At 38.1% G+C, this 12,083-nt stretch overlaps 2 protein-coding genes across 2 annotated transcripts in view; both read left to right on the top strand.

Moving 5' to 3' along the window:
- Nucleotides 1-1,261: 1,261 nt before the first annotated feature.
- On the top strand, nt 1,262-8,808 carry LOC144433665 (alpha-N-acetylneuraminate alpha-2,8-sialyltransferase ST8SIA3-like). Its single transcript, XM_078122013.1, has 7 exons — nt 1,262-1,301; nt 4,231-4,321; nt 4,645-4,786; nt 5,247-5,359; nt 6,001-6,090; nt 6,694-6,932; nt 8,582-8,808. The coding sequence occupies exons 1-7, from the start codon at nt 1,262-1,264 to the stop codon at nt 8,806-8,808; spliced, it is 942 nt and encodes a 313-aa protein (XP_077978139.1).
- A 1,743-nt stretch (nt 8,809-10,551) lies between these two features.
- LOC144434591 (alpha-2,8-sialyltransferase 8E-like) overlaps nt 10,552-12,083 on the top strand; it is a 7,076-nt gene continuing 5,544 nt past the window's right edge. The window contains exons 1-3 of the mRNA XM_078123062.1: nt 10,552-10,692; nt 11,157-11,331; nt 11,817-11,923. Coding sequence (XP_077979188.1) covers nt 11,159-11,331; nt 11,817-11,923 — 280 coding nt within the window. The 5' untranslated portion in view covers nt 10,552-10,692; nt 11,157-11,158. The remainder of the gene's footprint in view (nt 10,693-11,156; nt 11,332-11,816; nt 11,924-12,083) is intronic.

Below are 12,083 nucleotides of genomic sequence, written 5' to 3'. Positions count from 1 at the left end.
ACAGCATACAAAGCATACACTTGTGCACATACATGTAACAGCTGTGGTGAAATAATCAATACAAAATAAGAAATAAAAGTTACCCTGATACAAATATTAACGGTATCTGGGATTTATTTATGTTTATTGTTGTTTATTACAGTGCCAGCTAGAATATCGTAAACACAACCAACCATATAAGTCACATTCACCAACAGAGTATAAAAAAATATTTGATAAAATACAACTATTATCACACAAGGCCATCAGGTACCGTGGTTGACACAAACACATATTAATAATTGACAAAAGTGTAACATAACGCCATTTTGGCTCTCCGCCGTGTATACGTTCATTGCTACGCTATACGATATGAAAGGAACTTGGATGTATTGGGAGGATATATTACACAGAGTATAAGGAGGTATAGTGAATTGAATTTATTGCATTATATGACTTTACTTAACCTATACTACACTACACTAACACTATCGTATATAACAAACAAACAAACAAACAAACAACTGATTGTATATTTGTATAAATGACTGAATGTCACAATCAAAAAGACGTCGTATATAAATAATAAGTTAAGTAGCCAAAGTACCTTTTCACTCCTTCCCAGCGTTCAACAAGTGGCAACAAACGTGACGTCAGAGGTTCGTGAATCGGATTTAAACCAAATGAAACTATTTCACTTGTTCCATAATATAAGGTTGTTTGATGGACTTGACCTTGTCCAGGTCAACCTTATTTCCCGTGGCTATAAATCCTTCAAGCGATATTCTACAATGGAAACCAGTTCAGTTGAAACAAATCATTGTCTTACATTGTTAAATCTTACCGTCTGGCTGGACAAAAAAATCTTATCAATACATCAAGTTGAGTCGGTGAGTCATTAAATCCTCATGCTTGAAAAAGTATACGCTGATATCAGGTTGATAGAAAGTAGATGGTTTGGCAGTGGTGTACAGTGATAATGGCAGCTCACACACAGAAAAGAATAGCAATGTTAGTAGCATTGCTCCCACGTCAGATGATTAACAAACAGGTGAGTGACGTGGTTAGTAAGTTTTACATTGAGCCAGACGACGGTTGTTTCAAGTCAACTGAATGCCATTATAAATACTTTTGTTTCCCTTCTTTCCGCTAGCCAGAATGGACTTATACAACAGACAGATATGGGTCATGTTTATACTTGTAATTGGCGTAGCCATAGTAGTATTACTATCAAATATCGAGACAACTATGACACATTGGCGAACAGTTTGGTACCGCGACAATGACAATATTGAAGGTGTGGCATTCAAACCTCTGTCAGGGTAAGTTTGATAATGTCTCCTGAGTCAATACATGTACATTTACTTTAACTGTTGCATCAGTGAACAATATAAAACATTAGTAGCCTTATTCCCCAAATAAGTTTATAATTTCGTGTAAAACAATTAATTCACCAGTTCGTTTGTTTTCAAATATTGTTTTCATTTTTGAATAATAACATTGATGGTATATTCTATTGTTAATTTTTTTTAAATCATATAAACACCATATAATTCTAAGTGATTTATTTACTTCAGTTAATAAATGTTTTATACTAAACAGTATGATGCAAAGAAAACTCAACTCACGTGGTATGCATATGTGCACGTCAGATATACAATGTACATGTAACAATCTGAAACTTTTGTTAATTTGTACAAGAAACTCAAACTCGTTCACATCCAAATTAAAGAACAAACTCCCTGAATACAGTGTTATGGCAAAATCCCTGAATACAGTGTTATGGCAAAATCCCTGAATGCAGTGTTATGGCAAAATCCCTGAATGCAGTGTTATGGCAAAATCCCTGAATACAGTGTTATGGCAAAATCCCTGAATACAGTGTTATGGCAAAATCCCTGAATGCAGTGTTATGGCAAAATCCTTGAATACAGTGTTATGGCAAAATCACTGAATACAGTGTTATGGCAAAATCCCTGAATGCAGTGTTATGGCAAAATCCTTGAATACAGTGTTATGGCAAAATCACTGAATACAGTGTTATGGCAAAATCCCTGAATACAGTGTTATGGCAAAATCCCTGAATACAGTGTTATGGCAAAATCCCTGAATACAGTGTTATGGCAAAATCCCTGAATACAGTGTTATGGCAAAATCCCTGAATACAGTGTTATGGCAAAATCCCTGAATGCAGTGTTATGGCAAAATCCCTGAATACAGTGTTATGGCAAAATCCCTGAATACAGTGTTATGGCAAAATCCCTGAATACAGTGTTATGGCAAAATCCTTGAATACAGTGTTATGACAAAACACGAGGTGATCGTTGAAAACAAAACGGTTAACCACGTTATCATTTCAAAGACTAGAAAAACCTTGTCAAATTTCAATAGATTTTAAGATCTTGATTTTCAGAGAAATAAATTCCCGATGTGCATTCTGCCTTAAATTTAGTATGACAAGATTTACTAGAATTGTTTTATTTGCTCTGCTAGATTCAACACACAGATTTCCCTGCTTATAAATGACACACAAACGATGAACAACATTTCAGTCAATGTTGATGAAGAGGATGAGAAAACAGAAGACAACAACATAGACGATTTTAAAGGTTTCAACTTTTATTGTATTGGTTTTTTTTTATATTCAGTTGCTTTCCCCGTACTTTTATTTTTCTTTACACTCTTCAACGAATTCCTATTTATTATAATCACTTGTTTAATGAGTCTGCAAACATTATTATGATTGATTTAGTATTCGGCCATGTGATCGATTTAGTATTCGGCCATGTGATCGATTTAGTGTTCGGACATGTGATCGATTTAGTATTCGGCCATGTGATCGATTTAGTGTTCGGACATGTGATCGATTTAGTATTCGGCCATGTGATCGATTTAGTATTCGGCCATGTGATCGATTTAGTATTCGGCCATACGATTGATTTAGTATTCGGCCATGTGATCGATTTAGTATTCGGCCATGTGATTGATTTAGTGTTCGGACATGTGATCGATTTAGTATTCGGCCATGTGATCGATTTAGTGTTCGGACATGTGATCGATTTAGTATTCGGCCATGTGATCGATTTAGTATTCGGCCATGTGATCGATTTAGTATTCGGCCATACGATTGATTTAGTATTCGGCCATGTGATCGATTTAGTATTCGGCCATATGATTGATTTAGTGTTCGGCCATATGATTGATTTAGTGTTCGGCCATGTGATCGATTTAGTGTTCGGCCATATGATTAATTTAGTATTCGGCCATGTGATTGATTTAGTATTCGGCCATGTGATTGATTTAGTATTCGGCCATATGATCGATTTAGTATTCGGCCATGTGATTGATTTAGTGTTCGGCCATATGATCGATTTAGTATTCGGCCATGTGATCAATTTAGTGTTCGGCCATGTGATCGATTTAGTGTTCGGCCATATGATTAATTTAGTATTCGGCCATGTGATCGATTTAGTATTCGGCCATGTGATCGATTTAGTATTCGGCCATGTGATCGATTTAGTGTTCGGCCATGTGATCGATTTAGTATTCGGCCATATGATTGATTTAGTGTTCGGCCATGTGATCGATTTAGTATTCGGCCATGTGATCGATTTAGTATTCGGCCATGTGATCGATTTAGTGTTCGGCCATATGATTGATTTAGAGTTCGGCCATGTGATCGATTTAGTGTTCGGCCATGTGATCGATTTAGTATTCGGCCATGTGATTGATTTAGTATTCGGCCATGTGATCGATTTAATATTCGGCCATATGATCGATTTAGTATTCGGCCATATGATCGATTTAGTATTCGGTCATGTGATCGATTTAGTATTCGGCCATATGATCGATTTAGTATTCGGCCATGTGATCGATTTAATGTTCGGCCATATGATCGATTTAGTATTCGGCCATGTGATCGATTGAGTATTCGGCCATATGATCGATTTAGTATTCGGCCATGTGATCAATTTAATGTTCGGCCATATGATCGATTTAGTATTCGGCCATGTGATCGATTTAGTATTCGGCCATATGATCGATTTTTATTATGATTGATTTAAAATCGATTTAAAAAAAATACATTGTTGAATGGAATAAACATTAAGGATTGAACGCTTTTTGATTAAAATGGCGACTTTTGAACTTAATTATCAAATTATATACAGAACTTATTTTGAAATTGTTTAGTCTCATCTCGACAAAATGGCAAAAAGTAAAAAAAACTTATGTATACTTTCTGTTATCCAGGAGAAGAATACTCAATAGAGCTGATAAATGAGTATGTCTATAATCTGTCGCTGCCATGGAAACGAAATTTGACTGCCCTGCTTGAACTTCGGTAAGATACACACGTCAATGGAAATCAGTGATTTCCCGCCAGTTTACATCCATACACTTCTTACAATTTCAATTCTCGTGATAATCTCTGAATAGGGTTATGATTGTAATGCTAATACATGACTGTATAGTCATATCAATGTTTGGTGTAATTGGAAGTGAATTATTTAGTGTTTAATATTTAAAAACTATAAAAAAAATTGTAGAAATTGAGAGATGGGCGAAGTAGAGCACGTCTGTTAATAAATTCGATGAAAATATACATTATAGAATTTTCGTGCTGACTGTGTTTAAAATTTCATTTCTTTATTAAATATTATTTAGGAATGAACTGGGAGCTAACTTGATCGCATGGAGAAATAGTGTTGCTACACAGGAAAACACACAAGCAAACAGTAGTTTTCATTTCACGATAGCCAATGGAAGAACTGCTATCACCGCTAAAGTACACAAATTACTACCTAAGGTGAGAATATTAAGCCAATTATGCATCTCTTTTTCCTAAATATACAGGCTTTTCAAAGATAAACTTACTCAGGTCGACAGGTGCATGACACATACAGTACCATAAATGGTACCCACGCAGATGTTTATGTTAGTACCCTGAGAAAAGATTTTTACACTCCAGAAACAATAAAAAGTTAATTCTTTCAACCATGTGAGTTTTCCTGTCACAAGCCGAGCTAAAACTATTCTCTTCTGAATAATCAGTTCCTCTGTTTAAAATAATGAAGTCTACATCATTTTCACAATAAAGGCAAACATTAGATAGATAAATTTCGCTATCAATGTCAATACACACTCCACTCCACATGGCTGCTTGTAACACTGACCATACACCGAGTTCACATGTACAGTTTTCAGTGAATAACTCTGACGCTTGGTCAGATTCAGTTGTAATACATTTTGTCCAAACATTGTTTTAGAGATCTCCATTATCAGAGAAACCTCATAGTAAGTGCAGTTTGGTTGGTAATAGTATGATACTAAACAATAGTGGCTGTGGTATGGACATTGATCAATCGGATTTCGTATTCAGGTTAGTCTATGTATGTATGTATGTATGTATGTATGTATGTATGTATGTATGTATGTATGCATGTATGCATGTATGCATGTATGTATGTATGTATGTATGTATGTATGTATGCAGCATGCATGCATGCATGCATGCATGCATGTATGCATGTATGTATGTATGTATGTATGTATGTATGTATGTATGTATGTATGTATGTATGTATGTATGAATATCTGTCTGTCTATCTCTGTCCCTCTATCTTTTTCTCTCTCTGTCTGTGTCTCCCCCAGGCCTCGAGCTCTTCTCTGTCTCTATGCCTTTCTTTCTGTTTCTGTCTCTCCCTCTCCTCTTTGTCTCCGTCTCTCCCCGTCTGTCTGTCTGTCCGTCCGTCCGCCCGCCCGCCCTCCCTCCCTCCCTCCCTCCCTCCCCCTCTCTCTCTCTCTCTCTCTCTCTCTCTCTCTCTCTCTCTCTCTCTCTCTCTCTCTCTCTCTCTCTCTCTCTCTCTCTCTCTCTCTCTCTCTCTCCCCCGTCGGTGTCTATCTGCCTAGCTGTATCCATACCCCATCGATCATTTAATGACGTGTCATGGTTTATGTAAAAAGTTGTTTGTAAAATATTTTGTTTTAATGTCCGGTATATTTTACCTCTTGTATATGTAGGTGTAATGTTGCAACAATTAGAGAGTTTGCCAAAGATGTTGGCAGAAAAACTAATTTGACGTCACTCAACAAAATGATTTTACGTCACAGGTAATGTTATGAATATCAAATATGAATTACTTGATGCAAATGTAAATTACTTAATGACCCTAAATCAAGCGGTACAAGGAACAACACAAGCGTTAATTTGAATTAACCAAGTAATTATAAAGTTTCAATTCGTTATTGTTTTAAATCGTGTGGATATTAGAAACGCAGACATTCGACGTTCATTCGTTTACCTCAAGGACAACTAAAACTTTGTGGCGTTGAAATAACTTGAATACATGATGTATACCATGCAAGTATATCGCTATTAGAGTACGCTGAAATAACTTGAAGACATGATGTATACTCAGGATATCGCTATTAGAGTAGTTTTGTTTTTGTATTTACTCTTACACTATACCTAATTACACAAAGTGTTTAGTTCCGGCAAATGTACCTTTAATACAACGACAACTACAACAAAAAATCCTAATCTAGATGGGTGTTTGGCGTGCGGGTGTAATGAGTGTGACTGTGTGGATGTTGGTGTGTTTATCAGATGTATATGCCTGCATGGTGTTTGTGAGTTTCATCGTATATACCTGTGTCAGACCTTATACCTTATTCAGTGGTTTGTTACTCAACTTGCATCATTTTGTTATGCAGGTATGGTGGAGTAAAAGGAACTAGCAATTTACTTCAGTTTGAATATGACATGATGGACTACGAAGGAATAATATGGATTCCTGCCTTTGCCAATCACCAGTTTTTAGAAGATTGTTATCGACTGATGGACACCTTTCATTCAGAGAAACACAAAGTTGTGTTTGGACATCCGGATCATTACAAAGATATATCAATATACTGGTTGAAGAAGAAGAATCTACGACGATTACTTACGACAGGTACAATGTTGTCACATAGTTTGCAGCATGTAAATGACATACAACTTGAACGTCATATACTTGACATCATGTACCACCACCACCACCACCACCATCACCACCACCACCACCACCACCACCACCACCACCACAACCACCACCACCACAACCATAGGCACCATCACCACAACAACCATAGGCACCATCACCACCACTACAACCATAGGCACCACCACCACTACAACCATAGGCACCATCACCACAACAACCATAGGCACCATCACCACCACTACAACCATAGGCACCACCACCACCACCACCACCACCACTGCAACCATAGGCACCATCACCACCACTATTACCATAGGCACCATCACCACCACCACTACAACCATAGGCACCATCACCACCACTATTACCATAGGCACCATCACCATCACCACTACAACCATAGGCACCATCACCACCACTACAACCATAGGCACCACCACCACCACAACCATAGGCACCATCACCACCACTACAACCATAGGCACCATCACCACCACTACAACCATAGGCACCATCACCACCACTACAGCCATAGGCACCATCATCACCACTACAACCATAGGCACCATCACAACCACTACAACCATAGGCACCATCACCACCACTACAACCATAGGCACCATCACCACCACTACAACCATAGGCACCATCACCACCACTACAACTATAGCCACCATCACCACCACTACAACCATAGGCACCATCACCACCACTACAACCGTAGGCACCATCACCACCACTACAACCGTAGGTACCATCACCACCACTCCAACCATAGGCACCATCACCACCACAACCATAGGCACCATCACCACCACTACAACCATAGGCACCATCACCACCACTACAACCATAGGCACCATCACCACCACTACAGCCATAGGCACCATCATCACCACTACAACCATAGGCACCATCACCACCACAACCATAGGCACCATCACCACCACTACAACCATAGGCACCATCACCACCACTACAACCATAGGCACCATCACCACCACTACAACCATGGGCACCATCACCACCACTACAACCATAGGCACCATCACCACCACTACAACCATAGGCACCATCACCACCACTACAACCATAGGCACCATCACCACCACTACAGCCATAGGCACCATCACCGCCACTACAACCGTAGGCACCATCACCACCACTACAACCGTAGGCACCATCACCACCACTCCAACCATAGGCACCATCACCACCACTCCAACCATAGGCACCATCACCACCACTACAACCATAGGCACCATCACCACCACTACAACCATAGGCACCATCACCACCACTACAACCATAGGCACCATCACCACCACTACAACCATAGGCACCACCATCACCACCACTACAACCATAGGCACCAACACCACCACTACAACCATAGGCACCACCACCACCAAAGTCACGACATTACTAGATATCGCATATCCAACATCATCACCCCTCATCATCATCATCATCATCATCATCATCATCATCATCATCATCATCATCATCATCATCATCATCATCCTGAGTGTATATTTCTTTTCCACAATTCCTAAATGAGTTAAGTTCATAGTGAAGGCAATCTTTATACATCTTCTCTTTTTGTTTGTTGTTTGTAGGATTTTATCTGGCTAATTTGGCATTACAATTGTGCGATGAACTTCACATATTCGGTTTTTGGCCATTTCTGAGGAATCCCCAGGGAGAACTAATTCAGTTTCATTACCATGACGACATAGACATGTCACATACACACAAGTGGCATTCGTTACCATTGGAATTTAAAATACTGAACGAACTGCACCACCACGGGATACTACAACTACACATTCAAGATTGTAGATGACACACATTGACACTCGTTGACACACACACACACACACACACACACACACACACACACACACATACATACATACATACATACAAACATACATACATACATACATACATACATACATACATACATACATACATACATACATACATACATACATACAAGCACAGAGTGGCGAAACGAAACGTCTTTTCATATTTGATATAAACATTTGCCATGACATTTGAGAGGCTAGTTTGATGCATGTGACTGTATGCAAATTATAACCAAAGCCATGGTGATCGACGTTACAGAGGCACAAGCTGAGTTTTAGTATAATGCATGCCGTCTATGACATTACCAATAAAATATTGTCTTCTGCCATTGTTAGAACAATTGATTGTATTGGATAGTAGGGATATGTCCTCGACACGTTTTATACGTAACTATGATAAATTACGTCATCGAACCTTTCATGTTATTATACTTAACACCAGGTTTTGAGTTCCGCCGATTGCAAACGATAATTTATTAAGTATGCTTTCGTGAGTGGAATACTGTGCGTACCTTTTAACAATGCAGCAAAAAAACCCCGCATAACCTCAGCCTGTGCCCCTTTAACTTTTCAAACCTGACGCTATAAGCTGTATTGTGTTAATATTTCAACGTGAGTTTCCACATTATCAAGATGGTCTACCGATGCAAGCACAGTTTAGGAACATTGTTTTAGTCTGAACTCACTGAGGAATCGATTTATTTTGTTCATATTAATCCTCATTTTAATGTCAAGTATGTGATGAATTCACTCTCGGTCTTGTCTCAATCATGAAAATTGTCTGAATCGGCTAAGACTACAATATACAGCTCACCGTTACCCATCACAGATTCAAGTTATCAACTTTTATCTTTCCACACAACTTTTATTCCAAAGCCTGATAGCGCCGTACCCCAATAATTACGAATTATGTCTGCCATTTCGTGCCTAATTTAATCCTTGAAATTATTGGAATGGTCTTGACCATAACTTATGACCAATCATCTGTGCAATGAAACCTTTCTTATCGTTTAGAATTCATTAAACATTGGTTTTAGCTAGTAATGTTAAATAGATGATGTAATCTTTTAACTTTGAACAATCATACGAAGACATCATGACATCACTACATAACTACTGTACATGTACTATCTAAAAAAAGAAACTATGCAAAATTAGCATATTATTAAAAAGCTGCGTTTTATTCACTGACTAGGCTTGATTGGCACTAGATTGATTAACTTTTTTTTCGATATTAGAGAAAAAAGAAATGAAATCGCGACAATTCTTGTGAGAAATAGTGGACATCAACTTAAAAAGACAATTTAAATTGTTCTTCCAATCTGCAATGGCTGTACATCTGATGAGAAGAAACCAATAACACAGCCACCATATGGAAACAACAGAAAACAATACTAACTGGACTAGACACTCACACACGAAAAATAGTTTCAAAAAATAAAAATCTACCCATCCCACCTATTCTAAAGTAATTAAGCTTAATCGGAACAATTTATTTATAGGCCCACAGACCTTAATTGCCTGTGATAGGCCTAATCATACTAATAGGGCCATACTGCTCTGTTGAAAGACACGGACGTGGTCTCATGAGGGCGTTATCAGTTGCTGATTCAAAAAGTTAATAAGTAATTATCATGGTAATGCAAACACTGTGAAAAGAAAGGTCATATTTACTCTATTTGGCGTGTACAATTTTGTCAGATTTGAGATCAAGATGGCGGACACGTTGGAATAGAGTGTTTTGTGGGACGCTCGCTATTAACAAAACTATTATACGTTTTCTATCCGACGAACGAGCTACAGAAGCGAATAATGGAGCCCTAACGCACACATTCAATACGATTCGTTGAAGTCTACAGGTAGGTAAAGATTACCCGTATACATGTACGCTGGCCGTTTGCTGACGTCAAGCGGACCAGCTGCAACTGGCCTATAGCTGCAATGACTGACTATGGCCAGCGTATGTTGTTAGATATAATAGTAAACCTTAACAGTAAAGTGTTGGTAAGACAACATTTTTGCCAAAAGTCACTTTGGCAAATGATTTTACCGGTAAAATACCGACCTACCAATGAAGGCTTTACTGTAATATTCTTCATTGTTCAAACTTTATACACTGTTTACAATGTTACTGCTTTTACTGAGCATAGCCAAGTTAGTTTTCGAACGCTACGAAAATCTTGCGACACCAATACTTTGATGTAATGATAAGCTATATAGCCATGCAATATATTGTTCCCCTTGGAAGTCCGTCGGTTTCATGTGTCCCATTTACATCAATAATCCTAGATCCTGTACATCGTTATTACATCATTAATTTCAGGAATGTTTCGACGATTCAGACGACTGTGGAGTATCGTCACTTTGATAGTTGTTATATCAGCATGTATGGTGTTGATAAAGTTTAAGAATACTGCGGTGACATGGAGAAACGGACCAGAGGGAAATTCTAAACATCAAGAGGATAGTAGCCGATGGCTTAACTCACGATTAATCGCGTAAGTGTTTGTAAACTAGACCGGCTGAGTTTACATTGAAGGATTTGGACGGTATCTATTACTTGTATTGTACTTTTTAACAGCGTTGACATTCTAAACAATCACTTGGTTTAGCAGAAATAAAACCTGACACATTGTAATATACACAGATAATTCGATGGCACGATTACTTTAAGATATTGAGGTAACCCTACATGACGTTATCAATGTAACTCAGACTGTTTGTATTACCATTGAAGTCACAATTAGCATTATAGTAAAATCAGGTTTACTAGTAAAGCCGATGTATACCCTAGTAAACATTGTGAACTCAGAAGGTAAAGGAACAGAAAGTTAAATTCTAAGTTTTTTATCTTGCTTTGCACGTCCTGAGTAAACAATTGTAGACACCTAGAGAAATGTGTTCTCTCCATCTCTAGAACACAGTGAAGAGAATGTATGTTCACTCATTTGACACATAACTTACTTTATGTTCATATTTTCAGGACACGTCAACATGATTTGAAGACAGAACCTGTAATAAATCAGTCAAAGCATTCAGATGGTGAAGAAAGACCTGATACAAGGAATGAACAACAAATACCTATTGACGGTAATTCTTTCGAAGTGCTGTTGTAATGTATTCTTGAACATAAGGATGTGTGTGTGTGTGTGTGTGTCGAATATAGACAGACAGACAGACAGACAGACAGACAGACAGACAGACATACATACAGTCCGACAGTCAGTCAGTCAGTCAGTCAGTCAGTCAG

This window comes from Glandiceps talaboti, chromosome 4 (genome assembly GCF_964340395.1).
Source record: "Glandiceps talaboti chromosome 4, keGlaTala1.1, whole genome shotgun sequence".
NCBI classification, from domain to species: Eukaryota; Metazoa; Hemichordata; class Enteropneusta; family Spengelidae; genus Glandiceps; species Glandiceps talaboti.
This window is presented reverse-complemented; position numbering and strand designations above follow the sequence as displayed.